General features: G+C 41.3%; 1 protein-coding gene across 1 annotated transcript; it reads left to right on the forward strand.

Annotated features, from left to right (window-relative positions):
* The first annotated feature begins 382 nt into the window (after positions 1 to 382).
* lysmd4 (LysM, putative peptidoglycan-binding, domain containing 4) lies at positions 383 to 27,163 on the forward strand. Its single transcript, XM_072564933.1, has 3 exons — positions 383 to 558; positions 22,646 to 22,932; positions 25,828 to 27,163. The coding sequence occupies exons 2-3, from the start codon at positions 22,657 to 22,659 to the stop codon at positions 26,371 to 26,373; spliced, it is 822 nt and encodes a 273-aa protein (XP_072421034.1). The 5' UTR covers positions 383 to 558; positions 22,646 to 22,656; the 3' UTR covers positions 26,374 to 27,163.

Below are 27,163 nucleotides of genomic sequence, written 5' to 3' on the forward strand. Positions count from 1 at the left end.
GACAGCCTGAGGTTATTAATAATTCCTGCTGCTCAGTGGGCTCCCTTTTATAAATGAGGGGGTACAAAATTTTGCATGCACCTCACAGCAGCTTTTGCATCGAGTAATGTGCCTCGCGCCGTCGGGAACCGGGAGCGAACACGTAGGCAGCGCATGCGCGGACTCTCCGCTGCCACCACCTCCTCCTCACCCGAACTTGCTGGCATCGGCCCCGCCCATCACCGCCACCGCCTTTTCGATTGGATGACCGACTCGGCGGTACGACTTGCCATGGGTCAGCAGGACTGTCAGTCAGGATTCCCCAGCACCCCTCTCCTGAAGGGGGCGGGGGAGGGGGCAGCCAGCAGGTTCGGATGTAGGGTAGTCGGGGGAGGGGCAGGCAGGGATAACGTTTGAAGAATAAGAATAAGAAGAGGAGGGGACCGTGTGCTGGGGCTCAGGGTCCGATTGGAGTGAGGGAGAACCGGGACTGGAAGGCCGGGAAGACAAGGCCTCAACTGAAAGCTGTTGGGGCTGAAGGCCCGTCGTGGCCGGGTTTGGATGGAGGGTCTGACTGCGGTGAGTATTGTTGCTGCCGCCCCCCCCCCCCCCCTCCCTTGTACCCCCCTCCCCCGGGGCTGGGCCCTGTGTTGTTGTGGGGTGAGGGGGAGAGGCCTTTCACTTCAGCTCCCTCTCTCTGTGTGAACTGACTCACTGTGGGTGAAGATCCCTCACAGGAATATGTGGCCAGGACTCCTGAGGCAAACGGTGTTGTCAAACAAGAGACAGGGGAAGAAATATGTGCATCTTCCAGAGAGTGGTAGATAAGCAGGGGGATGGTGGTAGGTGTCTTCAGGCATCACCCTGACAGTATAGATTGGTAACAACAACAGAAAATGCAAGGGGATGGGGAGGAGGAATGAAAATCTTTAATTGTTTCTCTTGCTCTCCATAGATGTTGCCCAATCTGATTTTGTGTTTACATAAAACCCTGAGCATTTTCTGTTTTTCTTTATTTCAGATTTCCAGCATCCATCTAGATATTTAAGTTTGGAAACTATAGGTTGGCTGGCATTGTGCATTTTCACTGTAATTGTTTCTCACCTCAGTTATGTAATCTAAGAGGAAGTCTCTGCAATCTCTGAAGTCCCTGAGTTGTTTTTGCTCCCACTTTTGAAAAGCTTTGACTTTAACTTTCTGTTTTGGATCTGTACAGCCAAACAAATATTTATTCTACTTCTTTCACCCTGCCATTGGTAGCTGTGTCATTCTGCATCAAGACTCTGGAATTTCCCACTGTTGAGCACTCTACTTCCTGCCCTTTAAAAACCCTTTTTCAAAGCCGTTCTTCTGTCAAGTCATCGATATCTCTGATCTCCTGTGGCTGTATCATTTTTTATATGATTATGTTCTAGGGTGCTTTACTTAGTTGGAGATTCTTTATTAAAGCAATTTGTTTTATCACAAACACAATAATAAATTGAATCTAAGCATTCTTACTTCCTGAGACTGACAATAGATTACTTGCCTGTTTGACCTCTCAGCAAAAAGAATGAGTAAGACTTGACCAAATAGAGAAAGTTAAAAGTTACACAACACCAGGTTATAGTCCAACAGGTTTATTTAGATATATAATAAAGGAAAAATTGGTTTGTGGGAAGTTTCTGTTTAAGACAACACTTCTAAGACTAGGGATGCCAAGTAATGTTAATACTTTAAATGATAGTGGAGACAAGTATTCACAGTATCTAAGACCAGGCTTTATCTTTAGGAGAAAATAGAGAAGTTAGTATTACTGGTATGTGACCTTTGTCATGTTATCTAGTAAATTGATTCGTTTGGTTAAAAGTTACTCTTGTAGTTTGTCACCTTTTGAACGCTATTGAGTTTTATTTGTTTTCTTCATATCATGAGATGCTTTGTCTTGGTGTTACTCTATTAGAAATAAAGAAAGTGCTTCGAGTATGTAGTACCTTTCGCAACTTCATGATATGGTGGCCACTGAAGTTCTTTTGAAGGAATTAAGTTTTTAGGGAAATGCAGCAGAAGCACAACAAAAATTCAAGCCATGATATAGTTTCCTAAGTGTTTCTGTTGCATTGTCTGATCATCTACTTCCCATAATAAGCATTCAAGATTGATTAAAATCCCTTTAAAATTTAGTTGTGCTGTGCCTGACCAACATAATCTGTGCCATGTCTTTTTCTATTGTAGATATGTGTGTTGCTTACATGTCTGCAGAGTTGCATACTCCTGCAGCCTGGTGGGAACATAGCCTAGGGTGCACCTAAGCTGTCATTACTGTTCCCTTTTAAGTCAACTTTTTGAAGCCTCTCAAAATCCCAGCAAAAAATGGGGCTTGACTTGCCTAGAGGAGAACCACTGTGGGTTTGGGTGATTGCAACCCTTGCCATTCACTAAGTGGGGTTGAAAAATGTGGTGCTGGAAAACCCCAGCAGGCCAGGCAGCATCCGAGGAGCAGGAGAATTGACGTTTCGGTCATAAGCCCTTCTTCACTAAGTGGGATCTGCTCTGTGTCAATGTGTCTTAAATCTTTGTGGTATCTTTATACTTTTTTGATTTTTTTTGAACAATGCTATTTAGCAAGCAAGATTGGGTAGATTGAGGACAGCTTCTTTATATTGTTTGGGGAATGTATTGAGTCTTCAAGATTAAGATGTGGAAGTTGTTTACACAGTCTTATCACTTATTAGAAACAATATGTTAATGATGTTTTATAACTTTAGTTTGAGACTATCAATAAAGTACTTGCCTCCTGCTGTACATAAAATTATGAAAGAAATATTACTTTATCTGCCATGATGTCATTGGAATTGACCTTAATTCTGTTGCTTAGATCTTTTGAAGGGGGCAGGTTGCTTGACTAGAAATCCAGATATCCAGGTAATGTTGAGAGGACTGTGGTTGAATCCATGCAACAGCAGATGCTGGAATCTATATACCTTTTGAAATCTAAAATTCATAATCTAATGATGACTGAATCAATTATTGGATGTTGTAAAATCCAATAATGGGTTCCATAATGTCCTTTAGTGAAGGAAGGCTGTGGTCCTTACTTGATCTGGCATCCATGTAACTCCAGACCCACAGCAATGTGGTTGGATTTTAATTATCCTCTGAAATGGCCTATCATGCCACATAATTGTATCAGGCTGCTTAAAAAAAAGTCTTAAATCAGCAGTGAAAGCAGACAGACTACTAGGCTTCAATCTAAGCACCCAAAAATGACAAATTCTAATCAGTCTTGTCAACCCTGCAAAGTCCTCTTTAATAACAGCTGGGGGCTAGTGCCATGAATGGAAAAGCTGTCTTGTAGGCTAGTCAAGGAACGGCCTGGCATAATCATACTCACCGAGGTATACCTCACAGGCAATGGCCTAGACAATAACATCACCATCCCCAAGTGTGTCCTATCCAAACTGCAAGACGCAGACGACAGAGATGGCAGCACAGTGTGTAGGTTCTTTTGCTGAGGTTTCATATACATGATGCAATTTGCAGACACCAACTTCTGCAAAAAGTTAAAGTTTATTAAAGCTTGTACAAGCTAGCTGACCCCTCTGACGCTCTGGTTATGTGAGGTTGAGTCAAAATGAGGCCCCGAACAAAGAGAACTCCTACTCTTTATACAGGTCAGTTCGCAATGTTTACAAGCATTCTGGCCATCCCCTGACCCCTATAATCACATATTACATCAGTTACAATGGTAGGATGAGGTCGTCCTCTGAGATAATGTAAGTGCCCTAATCCTGAGGAATTGTTATGCAGACTATTTCCTGACTCCGTGATTCCCCAAGACAGTGTAGGTGTGATACGTCCTCGCTTCAGGGTAGCCCTGCAAATGGATTCTCGCTCCGCTACTTTCCCAGAAAATGTAGGTGTGATATGCTTTGGTATCAGGGGTGATCATGCAAGCAAACCTGATTGGCGGGGAATGGCTATGAAAGTATTTCAGAATGGAAAGGGCTGAATGAGAGTTGAATTTGATAATACCAGAAGGGTTGTAGTAGTAAATGACTGTCTAAATGAAGTGGGACTAATCCGCATTCCTGCATGAATGTCGTCTCCACTCACTTCCAGGATGTTTAGCTTCTGGGGAAAGACCGTGCAGTTTAACCCTTTTAATATTACATTAATATCCAGGGAGACAGTCCAATTTTATCTTTAACATTACAAGTAGAATACAATGGGAGTGTTTTCTCCAGGGAGTCGTCAGCATTGACTCCAAATTTTACGAAATTTCATGGAATCAAGTCAAATATTATCAAGCAGAAGCACCATAGGTGGCAAGGAGGCAGAATGTAGTCTTCAATGTCCATAAACCAAGTATGGCTTGACAGCATCACTACTGCCCAAGCTGGTTGAGTCCTGAAAGACACATTGTTTGACAGGCTGTTACACTGGGTATTCAATAGGCGCTGACAGAATCAACAAGGGGAAAAAAAACTGAATTCACCCACATAAATCTGCCTGTCACAAATGTATCTGTCCATGCCAGTATCTGTAGGAGTGACCACTGCGCAGTTCTTCTGGCGATGAGATGTGCGACACAGCTAGCATACTAAATGGGATTGATTTCAAACAGGTGTGGCAGATTAGGCATGCATGAGGTTGTGTCAGCACCAGAATTGGACATGCAACACAATCTGCAACCTCATGACCTGGCATATACTCCACTGTGATCATTATCTATAAGCCTTGGCAACAATCCTCGCTCAATGAAGAGTAGAGAAGGGCATGCCAGGAGTAGTGCCATACATAGCTGAAAATGAGGTGTCAACTTGGAGAAGCTACAACACAGGACTACTTTCATGTTACACAACAAGTGATAGATAGGGCTAAGTGATGCCATAATGAACCAGATCTAAACTCTGCAGTCCTGCTACATCTGGTTGTGAATGGTGGTTGGCAATTAAGTGCAGCTCTCCAACAACACTCAAGTATGATTCTGTGAAGCTTGTTACTTCCCAGGATAAAGTAGCCCACTTGATTAGCACCACATCCACAAACATTCACTGCCTTTACCACCATCATCACTGCCGCAGCAGTGTGCATCATATGCAAGATGCACTGCTGAAATTCACCATGGCTGCAATGACAACACCATCCAAACCCACAACCAATACCATCTAGAAGTCAAGGATAGCACCTACAAGGGAGCATCACCACCTGCAAGTTCCTTTCCAAGCCATTTGCCATCAATATGACCATCCCTAAACAGTCAGAATTGTAGAAAACCTTTTTCCTCAATTAAATGGATTGAAGTGGTTCAAGAAAGCGGCTCACCGCCACTAGTAAAAGCTAGACTAATCATTAATATTCATATCCTATGAATGTGTGTTTTTTTTTAAAGTTGATGTTCAATTTGTTGCTGAAAAGGTGGTTTGGAAAAAGCATATTTGATCCTTAGCTTTGTTAATTGAGAGCATGAGCACAAAAGTAAGGAGCTTAGGCTCGTCCTTCACAAAAATCCTGGATTGGCCTCAACTGGAATATTGTGTATTGTTTTGGCCAACATTAATTTGGGAATAATATCCTAGGAGAGGATTACTCTGGATCGCTACAGATCATTGACCCTGATGTCAGTGGTGGGAAAGTTGCTGGAGAAGGTACTGAGGAATAAAATCTATTTATATTTGGAATAGAGTGGGCTTATCAGTGATAGGCAACATGGTTTTGTGTGGGGGGGAAGTCTTCCCTTACCACCTAAATAGAGTTCTTTAAGGAAGTGACCAAGTTGATAGATGAAGGAAGGGCTGTTGCACTGCTTTAGTACATGGACTTTAGTAAGGCGTTTGATAAAGTTTCCCATGGTAAACTAATGGAGAAAGTGAAGTCGAGTGTGCAGGGTGTTCTAGCTAGGTGGGTAAGGAACTGGTTGAGCAACAGGAGACGGTAGGAGTTGAAGGGAGCTTCCCGAAATGGAGAAAGGTGACCAGTGGTGTTCCACAAGGATCAGTGCTGGGGCCACTGTCATTTGTGATATACAGAAATGATCTGCAAGAGGCACTTGGTATGATCAGCAAGTTTGCAGATGACACAAAGATTGGTGGAGTAGCAGAAAGCATAGGGGACTATCAAAGAATACAGGAGAATATAGATAGACTGGAGAGTTGAGTGGAGAAGTGGCACATGGAGTTCAATCCAGGCAAATGTAAGGTGATGCATTTTGGGAAGTCTAATTCTAGAGCAAATTATACAGTAAACAGAAGATCCTTGGGAAAAGTTGATGAGCAGAGAGATCTGGGAGTTCAGGTCCATTGTATCCTGAAGATAGCTGCTCAGGTGGATAGTGGTCAAGAAAGCATATGGCATACTTTTCCTTCATCGGACAGGGTATTGAGTATAAGAGCTGACATGTCATGTTAAAATTGTACAAGACATTGGTTCGGCAGCACTTAGAATACTGTGTATAGTTCTGGTCGCCACATGACCAAAAGGATGTGGACGCTTTGGAGAGGGTACAGAGAAGGCTTATGAGGATGTTGCCTGGTATGGAAGGTGCTAGCAATGAAGGGAGGTTGAGTAGGTTAGGATTGTTTTCATTAGAAAAAGCTAGATCGGGGGGGGGGGGGGGGGGACCTTAATGAGGTCTACACAATCATGAACGGTATAGACAGGATCGATAGAGATTAGCTTTTTCCCAGGATGAAGTACTCAATAATGAGAGGTCACACTTTCAAGGTGAGAGGTGGAAAGTTTAAGGGGGATACACGTGGCAAGTACGTTACACAGAGGGTGGTAGGTGTCTGGAACGCATTGCCAGCATAGGTGGTAGAGGCAGGCATGGTAGATTCATTTAACTTGCATCTGGACAGATGTATGAGTAGGTGGGAGGCAGAGGGATACAAATGATAGGAATTGGTGGCAGGTTTAGACAGTGGATTTGGATCGGCTCAGGCTTGGAGGGCTTGATCGTAGGCTGTAAAGTTTCTTTGTTCTTTCTTTGAGAGGGTGCAGCAACATGCCCGAATAGGGCACCAAGAGTGAAATATTTCTCTTAAATGGAGTGGATGGGAAAGTTGGGGTTATTCTCCTTTTTAAGCTATGAGGGTTAAAAGGAGAGTTGGTGGAGATGTTCAAAATCATTTGATACAGTAAGTGAAGAGAAACCGTTTCTAGTGGCCGAACGGTCAGTGTTCAGAAGAAAGGTTTAAGGCAATTGGCAAAAGAACCAGAGAAACTTATTTTCCAAACCAAGTTGCAATCCAGAACACACTGACTGGAAGAATGATGGAAGGAGATTCAGTTACATTAAAAGGACAAATGATTAAGTACTTAAAGCAAAATGAATTGTAGGGTTACAGAGCAAGTGGAATTAATTAGATAACACACAAATAACTACACATCAATTATAAGAAAAGTGATTTCCATCTCTCCTATATCATTCTGTTTGCATTCATTTTGATCCTAAGCAATCCATGTCTACAATGATTGCAAGCTGAATTTAGGATAAAGTGTCTTCTGCCTCAATTTTAGAAGGATTCACAGTTCATACTATATGCAATGTTTTACTACAATGTTGCAAGTAACATCCATGACACTCGCCCACTTTTACATTCATCTCTGGAGCTAGTGTCCCTTGTTCTGCTCAGCTGTACATTTAAATAATAATCACATTAAGCAAGCACACACAAGTCCAGATTGTCAAGTTTAATTATTAATGTGGGCTTACTCAATCTGACAGCTGAATGTTCAGAGTTAGTAGATGTGAAGCTGGAGAAGCACAGCAGGTCAGACAGCAGCCAAGAAGCAGGAAAGTCAACATTTCGGGCCAAAACCCTTCATTAGGACTAGGGAGGGAGGAACGGGGGTGAGGCTAGAGTGAAGGTAGCTAGGATGCCACGTGATAGAGAGTCGAGGAATAGGGAGAGAGAACAGTTAAATCCGTGGCTACAGGGATGGTGCAGGAGGGAGGGATTCCGGTATTTGGATAACTGGGGTTCTTTCTTGGGAAGGTGGGACCTCTATAAACAGGATGGTCTACACCTGAACCTGAGGGGCACCAGTATCCTTGGCGGGAGGTTTGCTAGTGCTCTTGGTGGGGGGGGGGGGGGATTTAAACTAACTCTGCAGGGGCATGGGAACCTAGACTGTAGCTTTAGGGTGCAGGACCTGGAATGTAGGGAGATTAGGAACATGGCATCAATCTCGAAGGAGGGTGCCTGTAAACAGGAAAGTGGCTTGAAGTGTGTATACTTCAATGCGAGAAGTATACGAAATAAGGTAGGTGAACTTGCAGCGTGGGTTGGTACCTGGGACTTCGATATTGTGGCTATTAAAGAGACGTGGGTAGAGCAGGGACAGGATTGGCTGTTGCAGGTTCCAGGGTTTAAATGTTTCAGTAGGGTCAGAAGTGGGGGTAAAAGAGGGGGAGGTGTGGCATTGCTTGTCAAAGATAGTATTACAGCGGTGGAAAGGACGATGGATGAAGACTCGCCATCTGAGGTAGTTTGGGCTGAGGTTAGGAATAGGAAAGGTGAGGTCACCCTGTTAGGAGTTTTCTACAGGCCTCCTAATAGTCCTAGAGATGTAGAAGAAAGGATTGCGAGGATGATTCAGGAGAAGAGTGAAAGTAATAGGGTGGTTGTTATGGGAGACTTTAATTTTCCTGATATTGATTGGGAAAGCTATAGCTCAAGTTCGTTAGATGGGTCGGTGTTTGTCCAATGTGTTCAGGAGGGTTTCCTGACACAATATGTAGATAGGCCAACAAGAGGTGAGGCCATACTGGATTTGGTTCTGGGTAATGAACCAGGCCAGGTGTTAGAATTAGAGGTAGGTGAGCACTTTGGGGACAGTGACCACAATTCGGTGATTTTTACTTTAGTGATGGAGAGGGATAAGTGTGCACTGCAGGATAAGAGTTATAGCTGGGGGCAGGGAAATTATGATGCGGTGAGGCATGACTTAGGACACGTGGCTTGGAAAAGTAGGCTGCAAGGCAAGGGCGTAATTGATATGTGGAGCTTGTTCAAGGAGCAACTATTGAGTGTCTTGATAAGTATGTACCTGTCAGGCAGGGAGGAAAGGGTCGTGTGAGGGAGCTGTGGTTTAATAAGGAATTGGAATCCCTTGTTAAATGGAAGAGGGCGGCCTATGTAAAGATGAGACGTGAAGGTTCAATTGGGGCGATTGAGAGTTATAAGGTAGCCCGGAAGGACCTGAAGAGAGCACTTAGAGCAGCAAGGAGGGGACATGAAAGGTCCTTAGTTGGTAGGGTTAGGGAAAACCCAAAGGCTTTCTATAGGTATGTCAGGAATAAAAGAATGACGAGGGTAGGAATAGGTCCAGTCAAGGATAGTAGTGGGAAGTTGCGTGTGGAGGCTGAAGAGATTGGGGAGACACTGAATGAATACTTTTCATCAGTATTCACTCAGGAACAGGACATTGTTGCCGATGTGAATATTGACTCATGATTAATTAGAATGGATGGCTTTGAGGTATGTAGGGTAGAGGTGTTGGAAATTCTGGAAATGGTGAAAATAGATAAGTCTCCTGGGCCTGATGGCATTTATCCTAGGATTCTCTGGGAAGCAAGGGAGGAGATTGCAGAGCCATTGGCCTTGATTTTTATGTCCTCGTTGTCTACAGGAATAGTGCCAGAAGACTGGAGGATAGCAAATGTGGTTCCCTTGTTCAAGAAGGGGAGTAGGGATAACCCTAGTAACTATAGGCCGGTGAGTCTCCCTTCTGTTGTGGGCAAAGTCTTGGAGAGAATTGTAAGGGATAGGATTTATGAACATCTGGATAGGAATAATGTGATCAAGGATAGTCAGCATGGTTTTGTGAAGGGCAGGTCGTGCCTCACAAACCTTATTGAATTCTTTGAGAAGGTGACTAAGGAGGTGGACGAGGGTAAAGCGGTAGATCTGGTGTATGTGGATTTTAGTAAGGCGTTTGATAAGGTTCCCCATGGTAGGCTACTGCAAAAAATACGGAGGTATGGCATTGAGGGTGAGTTGGAAGTTTGGATTAGGAATTGGCTGGCTGGAAGAAGACAGAGGGTAGTAGTTGATGGTAAAGGTTCATCTTGGAGTGCCGTTACTAGCGGTGTTCTGCAAGGATCTGTTTTGGGACCATTGCTGTTTGTCATTTTTATAAATGACCTGGAGGAGAGGTTAGAAGGTTAGGTGAGCAAGTTTGCGGATGATACAAAAGTCGGAGGAGTTGTTGACAGTGAGGAAGGATGTGGCAGGTTACAGCGGGATATAGATAAGCTGCAGAGCTGGGCAGAAAGGTGGTAAATGGAGTTCAATGTAGCTAAGTGTGAGGTGATTCACTTTGGTAAGAGTAACAAGAAGATGGCGTACTGGGCTTATGGTCAGATACTTGGTAGTGTGGATGAGCAGAGGGATCTTGGTGTCCATGTACACAGATCTTTGAAAGTTGCCACCCAGGTAAATAGTGCGGTGAAGAAGGCATATGGCGTACTGGCTTTTATTGGTAGAGGAATTGAGTTCCGCAGTCCTGAGGTCATGTTGCAGTTGTACAAGACTCTGGTGCGGCCGCATCTGGAGTATTCTGTGCAGTTTTGGTCACCATACTATAGGAAAGATGTGGAGGCACTGGAACGGGTGCAGAGGAGTTTTACCAGGATGTTGCCTGGTATGGTAGGAAGATCGTATGAGGAAAGGCTGAGGCACTTGGGGCTGTTTTCATTGGAGAAAAGAAGGTTTGGGGTGACTTGATAGAGGTGTACAAGATGATTAGGGGTTTAGATAGGGTTGGCCGTGAGAACCTTTTTCCACGTATGGAGTCAGCTATTACGAGGGGGCATAGCTTTAAATTAAGGGGTGGTAGGTATAGGACAGATGTTAGGGGTAGATTCTTTACTCAGCGAGTCGTGAGTTCATGGAATGCCCTGCCAGTAGCAGTGGTGGACTCTCCCTCTTTATGGGCATTTAAGCGGGCATTGGATAGGCATATGGAGGATAGTGGGCTAGTGTAGGTTAGGTGGGCTTGGATCGGCGCAACATTGAGGGCCAAAGGGCCTGTACTGCGCTGTATTCTTCCATGTTCAATGTGATAGGTGAATGCAGGTAGGGGATTATTGTGATTGGTTAGTGGAAAAGGTGGAGCAGATAGGTGAATGGGAAAATGGACAGATTAGAGCAGGTCAGGGAGGCGAAGAGGAGGGTTGGGGATGGAAGGACTTTGAACCTGGTGAAGTCAATATTGAGACCATTGAGCAGTAAGCTTCCCAGGTGAAATAACATGTTGTTCCTTCCAGTTTCTGTTTGGCTCACTCTGTCAGTGGAAGAGGCCAAGGATGGACATGTTGCTGAGGGAATGGGAGAGGGAATTGAAATGGATGGCAACCGGAAGATCGGGTTGGTTGATGCATGCAGAGCATAGATGCTCCACAAACCTGTCCCCAAATCTGTGTTTGGTCTCCCCAGTATCGAGGAGACCACACATTTCCACTGCTATCCCCAGGTTGCCTCCTCTGCATATAGCTCTTCAACCACATTCTGAAGCAATCTTGCTATTACAGCCTCATCTCCTTCCTCAGTGTCTGTCTACTCAGCCGGTTCATCCCCCATGGATTCCAAATAACCTTCAGACGTTCACAATTTGGACCCAGCCATGCCTGAGGAAAGTTGAATATTCATCATATTACGTTGCCAGTGCTTCCTGATTTAGCATTTTATTTACTCTATGGTTTGGAATAAGAATGACTCAGTTCACCCTATGTAATGTAGAATTTTTTTTCATTTTCCCATACCATCAATTCCTTTCCCTTATAAATATTTACATTGTGCACAATGGTTTGGTGTGGAATTTTTTTTATCACTTGGAATTTGTGCAGCTATCTCAAGATTAGACAGCAATTTTCTGTTTAGCTACTCTGGACAGTATTGTTCTCGGAGGCAAAAGAAATAATAACAGCTGAATCCCAGAAATTGTGGTTTGTGTTCACAGCACACAATATGATAAAATACGAAGACTGTTTATCGACAGACTAGAGCATGAAGAGTGAAACATACTCCTGTTATGTAAATATTATAGTTTTAGATAAAAGTGGTGAGAGACCACAAATTCAATACCTTTGTAACCTTTCTACTACAAATTGCCAAATGCTACAACCGATTTCCCTGCCCCTCCTTTACAGTGCTATACTAGACTGTCCACTTATTGACAGGCTGGTAAAATAGTATGACCATCATTACTGCCTCCAGAGATAGCAAACCTCACCTGAGGATTGGTATTCAGCTGGATTTAAAGTGGTAGCAGTGACCCAAACAAAGAGGTTTTAGTACCCTCCTTGGCAAGGCTGAACTCAGTCTAACAACACAGATCAGCAATAAAGTTTTCCATTTGCTGATTAATGTAGGCAATCCTCAGTAATTTTGGAAGGCCCAAAGACAAGAAATTAAGCCATAAAGTATGCCAATTAAACATCTTCATTGTCAAGCATGAATTACTCATTACAGTGACTCCTATTTGCCCTGGTTGTATTTTTGTGTTTGGAGCAAAACAAATAAAAATGAGGAAGTTGGCTTTGGTTTTAGTGGTTTGTACTACTGTAACTATCCTAGATTGGATCCCAGTGAGTGGAACTGTTTTTATAATCCCAAATTATTGTATTTATATGATAAAGCTATTGAAACCACAATTTGATTTACTTTCATCTCATTTGTTTGAACTTGCTTATCTCCTGGTGATTGTATAATTGAATGGGCTGGTGGTCCCAATAGGCCAAACCAAAGAATTAATAAATCTGTGCAGGGTATGTGACTTTTTTAAGGGTTGTGATGCAGTGGTTGTGTTTACACTTCTGAGCCAGAAGACCAGTGTTCATGTCCCACCTGTTCTGGAGGTATATCTATGAGTAAATCTGTGAACAGCTTGATTAGAAAATATCTATGCGGGGGATCTAAGATGGCGGCGATTTGAGAAGATCACACTACAGAGCTTCGCATCGCAGCAGGAGCAGGACCGTCCTTTAACTCGTCCAACCCAGGTCATCAGGATTTCTTGGGGCGTAGGAAAGATTGTGGCGCCCTAAGAACATTTTGAAAATTGACTTACTTGTATTTTCAGCTGTCCAGAAATGTCTAAAAAGGGAGGAGGAGCATCTGAGGCCAGGCCTGCAGCTCGGCCTGCAGCAGCCTCTGAGCCGATTACTCTCCAGGACCTGGTGAACCAGCTCTCGCAATCTCGTGAGATGTTGGGGAAACAGATTGAAGAGAAGCTGGCTCCAGTCTCTCTCATGCTGCAGAAGCACGAGCAGCAGCTGGGAGACCTGGAGAAGAGGACGGATGAAGTGGACCACAGGGTCACAGTGGTGGAAGCTGATGCCAGTTCATTCAAGGAAGAGATCCAAGCCCTGAAGACGCAGGTTCGTAATTTGCGTGACCAAGTGGATGATCTTGGCAACAGGGGCAAGAGGAAAAAAACATTCAGATCATTGGTCTGCCTGAGGGTAAGGAAGGTGAGCGGCCTGCGGAATTTGTTGAAGATTGGCTTCCGAAATTTCTTGACTTGGAGACTGGCATGAGAGGATTGAAGATAGAGAGGGCTTACAGGGTCGCAGTGCGGGGGTTGGGTCTGGGTCAACGCCCTCGTCCTTTCCTGGTGCGGTTCCATAATTACCGGGATAAGGAGAGAGTCATGGAGGCTTCCAGACTCCAGGGGAAGGATCCAAAAGCCGTAAGTTACGAGGGGTCTAAGATCATGTTTTTTTCAGGACTTTTCAGCAGCGGTGATCCAGAAACGAAAATAGTGTGATGGTGTCAAGAGAAGACTGAAGGAGCTTGGGATTCAGTACGCTCTGAGATATCCGGCAGTGCTTCAGATCACCTTAGATGGATCCATGCATCTCTTTGACACATTGGAGAAGACAAGAGACTTTGTGGACAAACTAACCTAATTTAAACAATTGTAGTATGTATAAATATTGTTGCTTGGGTATGCGTTTATCATTCTGTAAAAGAAGTGGAGAAAATTCGATTGGAGCTTTGTTTATTCCCCTTTTTTTCCCTCTATTGATGATAATTTGGTTCAAACTATGTCTGGCGGTGGTTAAGATGTACATTTTAAATTTCTAAGTTAGGACATACCAAAGAATGGTAGGATATTTATTCCTTTTTTTATATAAAAGATTTTTTAAAATTCATATTGATATTCAATGGAGTGTTTATTTTTTTTAGCATGTGCTTGCGATGCGGCTCTAGCTGGGATAAGTGAACTTGGTTGAGTTGGTTAAATGCCTATTTATGGGCAGTTCGGGACGGGTAGTTGCCCCCTCCGGGCAGGGGGTGAGTTCCCCTACTCAGCGCTATTGGCGCTTTATATGTTGGTTTGTTTTCTGGTTTTTGTTCTTTTTATTTTCAATAATTTTGTATGTTTATTAAATGTAGTGGTTTTTATATTTGGTGGACCATGTAACACTCAGGCTCAGCAATTTGTGGTTCGGGTTCCTCCTCTCTGGAATTTAAATGTAATTGCAGAAGATTATGGCTAATGATTTGATTAAATGGTGCACCTGGAATATCAAGGGAAGTCACTCATCAATTCAAAGGAAGAAGGTACTCTTGAGTCTTAGAAAGGAGAAGGTGGATATTGCTTTGTTACAAGAAACACATTTGGATGACAAAGAGCGTCTGAAATTACAGCAGAATGGCTTTGACCTAGTTTATTTTTCATCATTTAATACTAGAAGTAGGGGAGTGGCTATATTGGTAAGGAAAAATCTCTCATTTAAATTGTTGGAATGTGTTAAAGACACATACAGGAGGTTTGTAATTCTTAAAGCCTTGATAAATGGGGAAGAATATGGCATTTTAAATGTTTATTGTCCCCCAGCTCATCCTCTTAAATTCTTGGTAGATGCTTTTTCTAAACTGATAAGTCTCAAGTCTCGGCACATCATTATAGGGGGAGATTTTAACTGCCTCATGGACCCCACAGTAGACAGGTTGCCTAAAGGTCCCTCGATACAATCTGCACAAACTAAACAGTTATTGGGTTTGTGTGGGGAATTAGGGTTGGTGAACGTCTGGAGGTGTCTCCACCCTACAGGTAGGGATTTCATGTTTTTCTCCAATCCGCATAGATGTCACATGAGGATTGTTTTTTTTTCTGACCCCTGCGGTAACCCTGGATCTGGTGGCATCCTGCACGATTGGTAATATTGCCATCTCTGATCATGCTCCAGTGTACCTCATGGTTAAGATTAAGGATGTTACAGTGGATTCAAGGTACTGGCAAATGGACCCCTTTATTCTCATGGACAGTAAGTTTGTGGAGTATTTCTCTAGGGAATTTCAGGCATTCCTAGACATCAACATAGGCTCGGTTGATAGCTCATCTGTTCCCTGGGAAACTGCCAAAGCTTATGCCAGGGGGTTAGTTATTTCATATTCCACCAGTAGGAAGGGGCAGAAGGGAAAGTAGCAACGTCTCCTTGCAGCACGGTTGAAGGCAGCCGAGAAGGCCTATTTTGACAAACCCTCATTGGTCAAACTACAGAGGATTACGGCACTGTGGTCTGCACTAAATTCCGTGCTCATGCAGACGGCAAAGAAGGAGCTGGCGTTTGCAAAGCAAAGGTTATACGAGCATGGTGACAAGCCAGGCAAATACTTAGCATACCTTACCAGAAAGAGAAGTACACCACAAACCATTACAGTGATTGGGGAAGGGTCTGGGAACCTAACATGTGATTCTAAAAAGATTAATGCGGCGTTCCAGAGATTCTACTCTAAGTTATATCAGTCTGAGAATTGTGAGGAGGGGCAAGCCAAAATGGAATCCTTTTTTAGAGATCCGAAACTCCCGGGTGTGATTCCCAAACAACAGTCCTTTCTCAATGCCCCATTATCAGAGCAAGAAGTGCAGGAAGCTGTGAAGCAGCTTCAGAGTGGAAAGGCGCCCGGTCCTGATGGACTTCCCAGTGAACTCTATAAGGAATTTATAAGTATACTGTCAGGCCCAATGCTGAATATGTTTAATGATTCATACAGTCATGATTGTCTCCCACCATCTCCTGAGAGAGGCCAATATTTCACTTCCCTTTAAAAAAGGGAAGGATCCAGAAGACTGTGCTTTCATACAGGCCCATCTCGCTCTTAAATGTGGACTTTAAGATCCTCTTTAAGGCTTTTGCGTTAAGGCTGGAGACTGTTACCCTCTATTATCAAAGAGGATCAGACGGGCTTCATAAAGGGTCGCAGATCCTCCAATAACGTTAGGAGGCTGCTTAACGTAATTCAAACATGCCAACAGTAGTCAATACAGGGATTGGTGATTTCTTTAGATGCAGAGAAGGCATTTGACCAAGTTGAGTGGCTGTACCTTTTCTACGTTCTAGACCGGTTTGGTCTGGGTGAAGTTTTCATAAGATGGGTAAAGGTTCTCTACAGTGTACCTCTCGCGGCGGTCGTTACCAACGGGTACGATCAAGCAATTTTAATATTTATTTTCACCATTACTTTTTACGTTGCTGATTGAACAGTTGGCAGAGGCCATTCATGGGATCTCAATATATCAGCTCCAGAAGTGGGGTCAAAATTACATAAGATCTCGTTGATGATGTTCTAATTTTCTTGACAAATCCAGTTGTCTCAGTGCCTTGCCTGATACAATGCATTCAAGCGTTTGTTGCTTTTTCAGGGTATAAGATTAATTTTGCTAAATCAGAGGCTATGCCTATGGGTGGTCTTATGAAAGAGTTGGCTCTTGAGAGTGACTATAGATTCCCATTTAGGTGGTCACAGGGGGGTTTTGTGTATTTGGGCATATTCATTACTCCAGTTCTGGATTGGCTGTTCAAAGCCAATTTTATTCAATTATTCGAAAAAATTAAACAAGATCTCCAAAGATGGGAGGCACTTCCAGTCTCATGGTTGGGTCGGATAGCACTTATTAAGATGAATATTCTCCCTCGTTTGCTATACCCTATACGGATGTTCCCCCTGATTTTCAATAAACAAACACTCAAGACTGAAAGGTTGGTTCAGCTCCTTTATCTGGCACCGTAAACGGCCCCTCATTAAATTAGCCAAACTGCAGTTGCCTCACAGATTGGGGGGGAGGAGACCTTCCGGACATTAAAAATTACCAATGAAGCTCGCTCTTGACCTGTGCGAGTGATTGGGTTTGTGGGGACCCTCTTTCAATATGGCTAGATATCGAAGCCTCCCAGGCAAGGTGCCCCCTTACCAGTTTGCTGTTTTTGGACAAGATGAGGACAGTTAGGGAATATTGCCATAACCCAATAGTCATCAATACTGTTAAAGCATGGAGGGCAATTCGGCAGAGGGAAGGAATAAAGGTTTACACCTTTAGTGGGTATGCCGGGTTTTCAACCGGGTATGATAGATTCAGGATTTAAACGTTGGGTAGCTAGGGGTATATATTGCATGGGTGATTTATTTGAGGGAGATGTAATGATGTCCTTTGATCAGTTAGTATGGAAGTACGAGTTACCTAATAGAGACCTCTTTCATTTTTTTTCAAGTTAAGGATTTTTATTCAAAAAAAAGACCACACTTTTGACTGATCCCTACAAATCTGACATAGAAAGAGGGGTACTAAGGGCTAAGAGTACACTCTCTGTCAGTACTCTATATCACCAACTGGGGGGTGCCACCTCAGATGAGTCTGATCGACTCTGCAAGATGTGGGAAAGAGAGCTGGGTGTTGAAGTATTTGTTGTAATACTTAAAAATCTATTTTTTCTTAATAAAAATATTATTTTAAAAAAAGAAAATATCTATGCTACTTATCTCTGTGATCTGCCTGTATTGCTCGCAAGACAAAGTGTTTCACTGTGCCTCGGTACACATGACAATAAATTTAATTCAATTCAAACTACAACCTGATGCTCACATCCAAGTCTACAACTTTCTATCAGAGTTTGTTTTACTTAATAGAAATGTATACAATGTCACTCCATGCTGTTAAATTGCAAAAATGAACTGCATAGCCAAACACCAACTAGAGAATTGGCACCAAGGGAAACCTGCTCCTGACAGCTTTTTACGTTCTAGTCTTTACATTGGCAGAGCACTAGGTACAAGCAGGGCACCTGTCCTTTTGCTTTCACCTATGCACAGCCGGGAAACCATTATAACTGATGAACAAGAAGGTTTGGATGGTGAGAGAAGGAAGGAGCTTCAGCTTCTTGACAAAAATAATTCTGTAAAAATGGTTGCATCTGTTTATTTCACAAGATTTTTCTCCCTCCGTCAGATTTAGATTTAGTTTCCCTACAGTGTGGAAACCAGGCCCTTCGGCCCAACAAGTCCACACTAACCCTCCGAAGCGCAACCCACCCAGACCCATTCCTCTGCATTTACCCCTTCACCTCACACTATGGGCAATTTAGCATGGCCAATTCACCTAACCTGCACATCTTTGGACTTCGGGAGGAAACCCACACAGACACTTGGAGAATGTGCAAACTCCACACAGACAGTTGCCTGAGGCAGAAATTGAACCCGGGTCTCTGGTGCTGTGAGGCAGCAGTGTTAAGCACTGTGCCGCCCTACTTTAACACTTCCTGATTGCATGATTTATTTGGAAGATTTTATCTGTTGAGAGTCATCGAGGCATGCTTGAGATTGTGGTAGAATGATTGATTCTTAAAATTTGTGGGTTTTTTTGTTTTTTCACCTCTTTATAGAGACAACTAAGAATAAGGTTGTACTATGTGGGGAGTTTGAAGTTAGCTTGCATGCTAATTTTCTTTGAAATGGTGGAATGAAGGAAGAGCAGGTGATGCCATTACTACAGTGCAAGCTACTTTGTTGTGATTTAAGAGATCAAAAATGTTTGGTTTTTTTTAAAACCTGTGTTAATAGACTCTAGTTAACTGATTTAATTTTCATTACAAAATGTATAAAGAAATATAGGATGTGGATCAGAACATGGAAGTCATGTTGATTTTGAATACCACAACTGCATTGTGTTATATTGCTGGCAGATAAGAAAACCACATAACTGCATGTTGTATTTTGTGGACACATTTAGTCTGCAGGTACAGACCTAAAGTTGCCAGCTGCAGTTTGTGTTTAAGCAACCTGTGTGGAATTTCAGTCCTGTTATTTAGGCCTTTTGAGCTATGTGAATTCAAACAGAAGTCCTGTCATGGCTGTTCAATTTTAAATGTTAATGCTGAGCGACATCCTTCAATATGCCGGTATATTGAAAAAAGGTTTAAAAAATAATCCAGGACGTTCAGCAGATAGCATGTTCTACTCCTTTTTGAATCTAATGTGACCCTACTCTGGAAGTACATTCCTTACATTTAGTGGTTTACCATCAAGTGGTTAAAACTACATGTGAAAAGCAGAATACTGCAGATATTAGAAATCTTTAAAAGCAGGATTTAGTAAAACATACAGCTGGTTGATTGAGACCTGTGTATTGAAGAAGTCTTGTGCTGCTTTGTTCGGAGATCAGACAAAGCAATGACTCCAGATTTATGAATTCATCATTGATCCAAAGCACCTTCCACTAGCGTTTGTATGAAAGTGACCTAGTAGTGTTAACTTTGAACATCATACTGTAAGTTTGGAGGTTTATTTTACTCACAACTAGGTAGGTATTCAATGCAAATTTGTACTGAGCACTGTAATCAAAAACTTGAAGTTTGCAGGTATTATCCTAGAAATTACTTGCAGTTAGTTAAAGGTGATTGTGAATGCCATACATCAAAGCATTAAGCCATATCACCGAATCGCAGCTAAAACTGAATTGAGTTTCCTACGTAACAAAAAATAATTTTATTAACAAACACCTGAAATTTACAGTCAGTCACATTTTAAAAAAAACATTAAACAAAGTCTCATGTAGTACTAACTCACCCATCTTCTGCATCAAGACAAAAACAAGGTTTCATGTTGGTACCAACAGTGTTCGTAATTCTTCACATTGACTTGACAGATTTCAGAAAATACCAATGAGTAAGAATCTAGTGGAAGTGAAAAAGCACCGAATGAAAGATCTGCAAAAGCAAAATTAAGGTGGATGCTGGAAATATGAAATAAACTAAAAAAGGATCACCCTCGACAAATTAGGCAATATTCCTGAAGAGAAACAAACAGAATTAACATCTCTCAAGCTTATGACTACTCATAAGAAATTGAGTTTTGAAAAGTAGTAGATTTTTAGCAAGCAAAAGGGAGGAAGAACAAAAGGTTGGTGAAAATGATAATTAAGCAGGTAAAGAAATAAAATGCCCCTCTCATGAGGAATAAATTGGAGCCAAAATGACACAGGTCCGAAAATACAGTTCATTAATTTAAATGATTTCATTTGAAATCAATATCTTGGGGTCAGAAGAAATGGCCATTTTTTAAAAAAAATTGTTTAGACAATTTTTATGCAGTCATCCTGTTTGGGGGGTGTAAAGAGGAGGGAAAAGAGATATTGTGGCCTTCTAGCATGTCTCGTGACATGTACAATTGCTTTGGAGTTTACGGACTCCGGGACAGGAAAATGCAGTAAATATTTCGTACTCCGCATCATCTCTCAAAACAGAAATGAGATAAATAATCTGGTGGAGGTTGAAGGCGAATGTTGGTAATGACACTGGAAGAACTTTGTGCCTTTCTTTGAGAATTGCCATGCGATATTAGCGCACAACCTGAATCACCAGAGCAGCTAAACAGGGACTTAGTAGCGTGGAAATGCTTGCTAAGGTTATATACTTGGTGTGAGTCCAATTGAGCCCTTAACTTCTGACTCAGTGATGTGAATGCTGTCTGTGATGTAAGGCTTTATCTATCTGGGTGTGGTGGAGTTTATTCCAGAAGGTTGCTGTGTACTTTATTTAGGTGGAGATGTTTGTTAGCTAACTGCTGGCAGGCGTTTCAGAAACGAGAAAGTAAAGATTACATTTCAAATCATTCCTTACTGTAAAAAGTCTCTTACACCATCCCTTCCCTCCAGGGTTCTCTGAAATATATACTTAACAACCATATGCAAAATACTTATATTCAGTAACCTAAAGTAAAGGCTGTAACGCAATTCATTGTTGCCTGTGCACTTGGCACAATGTGTGCAATGTTCTGTTCTTAAACTAAGCACTCACAATCCTTAAATAGACAATAACTTCATTTAACGAATCCTTGGTGATGTGAAAATAAAAAAAAGCTACACATTATTGGCTAGCCAGAGCTTTCTGATGGGCTGTGTGGTGATTGCACTTTGGAAGAAACTAATGCTGTGTACTAGATATAAATGAAAAGGATGCTTGATTTAAAGCAATTCTGAAATAGTATTGCCCCAATCCATGCTTATGTGTGCTCTGAATGAGACATTAGACTGAGGATGTCTGATCCAGTGGTTCAAGTAGATGTTAAAGATTCCATTATAATAGTTTTAAAAAACCCAGCAATTTCTTCTTCAAAGAATAACATCAAAAACTGACGAGGTGATAGATCTATGTTGTGTGTAGGGTTGCTGCCATATCTGTCTGCCTAAGTATAGTCATTACCGTTATCATCTAGTAGGGTCAAGGAAGGATGGCACTACATAGCAGATAGTAGTTATGTCCACAGAATCTTAGAAGTCTTGCAATGCAGAAGGAGGCCATTTAGTTCATCATGTCAACGCCAGCTTTTCAAATGAGTGTCATTACTTTGTCCAATTTCTTGCTTTTTCCCCATATTGTTGTTTATTACTTCAATCCAAGTAGTTGTGTAATACCCTCATGAATGTCTCAATTGAATCTGCTTTCATCACACTTCCAAACAGTGCATTCATACCCTGACATCTTGCTGTATGAAAAGTATTTTTCTCACATTGCACTTCCTCCATTTATAGGCCACTTCAAATCTATGCGCTCTTGCTCTTGCTTCTACTATGAGCAAGAACCATTCTTCCCTAGCCACACTATCCAACTCAATCATGATGTAGAAAGCCTCCAAGAGATCTCCTCTTAGCCACCTTCTGTCAAAAGAGAATAGTCCCAACTTCTTCAATCGATACTCATGACTACTGTTCTATATCACTGGAGCCATGCTTGTAAATTGTTTCTGCACTCTGTCCAGTGGGTTCACATCCTTTTTTTATAATGTGGCACCCACAACTACGCAGTACTTCAGCTGAGTTCTCAAGAGTCATACTGGACGTGAAACATTAGGTCTGTTTCTCTCTTCAAAGACGCAGCCAGCCTTGCTGAGTTCCTCTAGCATTGTGAGTTTCTTTCAGATTTCCAACATCAATAATATTTTGCTTTTATTTAACGCGTGCATTGTATGTGCCAACTAGGAGATCGCCAGGCTGACTGCAAAATCGAGATGTTACAACTGAGTCAAATTTGTTGACTTTGCATGCTCCAAAAATAAATAAATAACCTGAATAGTACAATTATAAATTTTGAAATGTGACAAAAGAGACTTTGTACAGTCACTATAGAGATATCCATTCACAAAGATCTGTGTTTATTTGCCTACACTGCAATGAGTTAAATTAGAAACAGCATTTCCAAACCATGATAACCCCTTAATTTTTGGATTCAGTTATCCATGTTATTTAAAATATAAAGTCAAAGAATATCTCGCCTCTAGGTATTGTGGTCAAAGTGAACTGAGTATGTTCACCTCACTTCATCTGATTTGAACTCCTTTGCACCTCTGGGTTACAACATTTGTGTCTGAATAAAACTAATTCTTTCTTTCTCTCATAGGTATCATTAGTATGATGAGACTGAGAGATGGGCAGACAAGATCCTTCCAGGCACCTGTAGATGTTCACGCTTCACAAGATGGTCAGGTTTATTTGTTTGGGAGTGAAGTTGCAACATCCGATGAGTCATCAGATGAAGACCAGTGTAACATTGAACTGCGGCCCAGAGGTCGAGAGTGTCAATGGTCCACTGTTACTGAGGAGAAATCCAACAGTACAGTGCTTCTTATTCGAGAGGTTGTTGATGGTGACAACCTCAATACTTTTGCATTGCAGTATGGTTGCTCGGTAAGCATAAATAATCCAGGAATGTTAAATCTGATTATGTACAGCCAAGTTCTTCCTTTTACAGGTCACAGTCACAATGGAAATAATTTTTTCTTGGATCAAGTGACCTTTGTCATCTGACCCCAGGACCTCTCATTTACCCAGATAGGTTGCAATTTCTTAAAACAAAACAAGGAGTTGCAGATGCTGGAGATCTGAAACAAAACAGAAACTGCAAGTGAAACCCAGCAGGTCTGGCATATCTGTGGGAAGAAAGCAGAGTTAAAGTTTGAGTCTGGTTCTGATGCAGAGTCACTGGATTCAACATTAACTCTGCTTTCAAGTTTCAGGTTGCAATTCCTTTTGTTGCCTTGAAGTTCTTTGTTACAATACTGTAGAGTTTCACTTTGTGTCACTGGTGGCTCACTTTTGGCAGCAGCAACTACCTAAGTGACCACAGTGCAAAATTAATAAATGCTGATCCGGGAAAGTGGGTCAGGCTTCCAGGGATCTTGTAAAATTGAACTAAGGTCCTAATCTGCTACTCGGACAAATCTACTCCCATGTATTTATTGCTTATTATTCCTTAACTAACTTCAGACTTAATGTCGGTTAGGATCATGACATTAATATTGGACAAGTCAAATCTCAGGATGAAATCTGGTTTGTTAGATCTTAACCTTTTTTAAATCGAGAAGATCAATTACTGAGCTTAATCACAAATGGCTGCCAGCGTATTTTTAACAGAAAATGTAAAATGTCTAATAAACATTTATTTATTTTAAACTAAGGTCATTGAGTACATTTAAGATGGATTGTAAATGGGATCGAGGGTTATGGGAGAATGGGGTTGAGAAACTCATCAGCCATGATTTGAATGGCGGAGCAGACTCAGTGGGCTGAATGGCCTAATTTCTGCTCTTATGTCTTACAGTCTAAACAGAATAAAGAAACTAGATTATGGTAGATGCGACAAAAGGTTGAAATTATTGCATCAAAACTATCTTTAAATTTAAAAGCAGACAAATGAGTTTCCTAAGTTCAGCTATCCAGCTTCTTGTTTCCATCTTCTGGCATGCCTATGCATAGACTTACTGAACTATTGAACTGTTCTATTTCTCAGTGTCACTGGAGTCTTGTCACTAGGCAATAGTACTTTTCCACACAACTCCTCAGCTGTTCAAGACCAAGGTTGGAATGGGTGTCAGCTAAATTTACTCAGACTTGGCTCCATTAAGCACAAACATATCTGTAAAATCAAATTAAAGATCATATCCTCCCCATTTTATCATAAAATATAATTTAAACAACTGATATAATTTTAATATTCCTCCAGTAGGTCTCCTTGTAAATGTTCATTGACTCTGTTGCAGCCATAACTACGAAATATTTAATTGGTTGAAATGACTTTGTACATCCTGAGATCATGCTAAACAAATGCAAGTTATTTTCTCATTAATAGTTTAAGCATGTTTACTGTAAAGTTTTCTCAAAGCTTAATTGTCTTATACAAGCCATCTTCATTTTAGAGGGGAGGTCCTGCAGTGAGCTGCACTCTGGACGCTAAAGTGTATGGATTACTTGTACAGTTATTAGGAAGCCTGCCAGGATTTTGCTTATCCCTACTGAGATGACACATTATATTTCAGACCTTTGCACTGAGATTACCTAAACTTACTATTAGGCCCAAAAGATGAAGCTGCAAACTTTATATATATATATATATATATATATATATATATAATGAGCCTTAGGATTAGGAATCTTTTTTAGATTCAACATTGACTTAACACTTTGAAATGCATCTTAATGAGAGAGTGGTTTAACAAAAGTCAAAATATTTTGTGTTATATAGAGTCATAGAGATATACAGCACAGAAACAGACCCTTCGGTCCAACTCGTCCATGCTGCCCAGGTATCCTAACCTAATCTAGTCCCGTGTGCCAGCACTTGGCTCATATCCCTCTAAACCCTTCCTATTCATATTCCCACCCAGATGCCTTTTAAATGTGTAATTGTACCAACCTCTACCACTTCCTCTGGCATAGATTTTGCCAAAATTAGACTTTGATCATGGGAATCCTAATCTTAAATGTGGATTTTATTTACATGTGCCATTTAATTGCCAATGTGCTTTTTAATGTTTAATTGCGAGCAGCTGTTTTTTTTTTGGTGTATGATTCCTCCTGCTTACACAGATTCCTCCTGGCCGAAGAGCAGGCTTGCATCATACCTTCCAGGTTAGCAGGCACATTGCAAGACACCCCATCAAAATTTGATTGCTATTTTGAAAAGACTTCCTACGCTTTAATCATTGGCTGTTGGGTGTGAAAACTGGTACATTTTAGCTTACAGACAACATTAGTGGATCTCATGGGTAGAGTTTCAAACATTATTGATTTCTTAAATGTTCGTTGAAACTCTATTCTGTGCAATTGTAACCTCTAGATCTGAGTTTTCTATTGCTTTCTTGTCAGTTTCCTACTCCCATTGTCAGTCACCTCATCCATAATTCTGTATCCTGTTCTTTTCTGCACCAAGCCCCGTTCACTCATCACTTTGTTGATAGACCAATGGATTCTGAGTTTACCAAAGCTATTTGATGCAGTCACATATTAAGTCTGTTCTTAAAGCCCAGAGTAGAATTGTACCTGGTCTGGATGATTCTTATGCTGTTTAACTTTATTCTGCTTTGAATAAAAATATGTTCCAAAACAAAAAAACTTTGCTTTGAAAGGCTTACTTATCTGGCAATAAGATGTTTGAAAAAAATTCCTAAGCAGTGCTTTCAAGCTGAAAAAACAACTGTCTTAAAAACTTTCAATGATTGATTAATGTTGTATAGAAAAGTTGTAACTAGGCTTCCAAAAATACTTCAATGGATTAAAAGAAACATTCGTTTGCTTGCATTTTAGGTTGCAGACCTCAAAAGAGTGAACCACCTCATTAGAGAGCAAGACTTCTTTGCCTTAAAAACAATAAAAATTCCTGTGAAAAAGCACAGTTTATTGACCGAAGCACATGAAGAGGCGAAGCGACGGCAGCCTTTTCCTGCAAATAATAGGGCCTCCACATTTGTAGAAGGTTGTATTGCAACAGGCCAAGGAACAAATGAGAATAAATTGAACGAATATTTTGAAGAAATTGACAAGGGCATCGAGAGAGTCATCCAGTCTACAGATCAATGTAAAGATCACTTAGAAGAAGTGGTTTATTGTCAAAAACCTAATGGATTTAATTCATCCCCATTATCTCCAAAGGACGTTCATCATGGAGCCGACTGGGGTATTCGGTGGTGGAATGCTGTGGTAATCATGCTTTTAGTGGGTATTATTGTCCCAATATTTTACGTGGTGTATTTCAAAATTCAAGAGACTGAGACTGCCGTGGACCCAACAGCTCCAAATGGCACACTGTCGACCACAATACAGTCTAAAATTGCACCATCTATAGAAAGTTAATTTTCTTCATCATTGGTAACTGTACACAGTAATTGGTTGGAACATTTTAAGTCATTGGTTAAAGATTGGTACAGATAGCATGCCTGTACCAGTGCAGGGAAATGTATACAATTATTAGACCTTTACTGTGACACTGGAATTGCTTGTACAGGTCCAGTGTAAGTCCTAAACTGAAGTTTGCATTTTCATATCACTTCCTGATTTATAGCAACTTTTTGCAGTACCCCTTTAGGGCATTTATCCGTTTCTGATCATTTAAGAAAAATGATTTTACTCATGTTTACAACCAAATAGTTAGTAGCCACATTGTTTCTTGTCTATTTCCCTGGGCGTTTGATGGCTACTGCTGAATTCAACAGATGTAAACGGCGGATTGATCAAACAAAGTGCACTAGGTAGTGCCAGCTATGCCTGTGCTAGCACTTGAGATTTATTATAAAAGTATTTAATAAATGAGCACAGAATTAAGTTAATGTCACATACTTTCCACATTGGATCACAGTGCCAAATAATAGCAGCCCTCCAGGTTTGTACGAACAGTTTTCAATGCTTGATTCTTTGAAATGTTTCTACTGTCATGACCTAGATCACAGTGGTCTCAGATTAAGAACTACATTGTGTTTGAAAGTTGATGCATTTTCATGAACCAGCATTCTAGTCACATGCAGAAAAGGTGTTTTTGTCTGTCATCATGTTGAGCCTTCATTTTGTCATTCTGGCCAGTGATTTTTATTTTACGTCATGTTGTGTTAGAGAGCTCATATAAAAGTTCTATTGATTTAAATTTAAA

Source organism: Chiloscyllium punctatum, chromosome 48 (genome assembly GCF_047496795.1).
Source record: "Chiloscyllium punctatum isolate Juve2018m chromosome 48, sChiPun1.3, whole genome shotgun sequence".
In the NCBI taxonomy this organism is placed as follows: domain Eukaryota; kingdom Metazoa; phylum Chordata; class Chondrichthyes; order Orectolobiformes; family Hemiscylliidae; genus Chiloscyllium; species Chiloscyllium punctatum.

Bases quoted from the DNA above. Each gene is read 5' to 3' on its own strand.
- lysmd4 (XM_072564933.1), top strand. From the start codon at position 22,657: ATGATGAGACTGAGAGATGGGCAGACAAGATCCTTCCAGGCACCTGTA. The intron at 22,933-25,827 runs GTAAGCATAAAT...CTTGCATTTTAG, and splicing joins CATTGCAGTATGGTTGCTCG to GTTGCAGACCTCAAAAGAGT.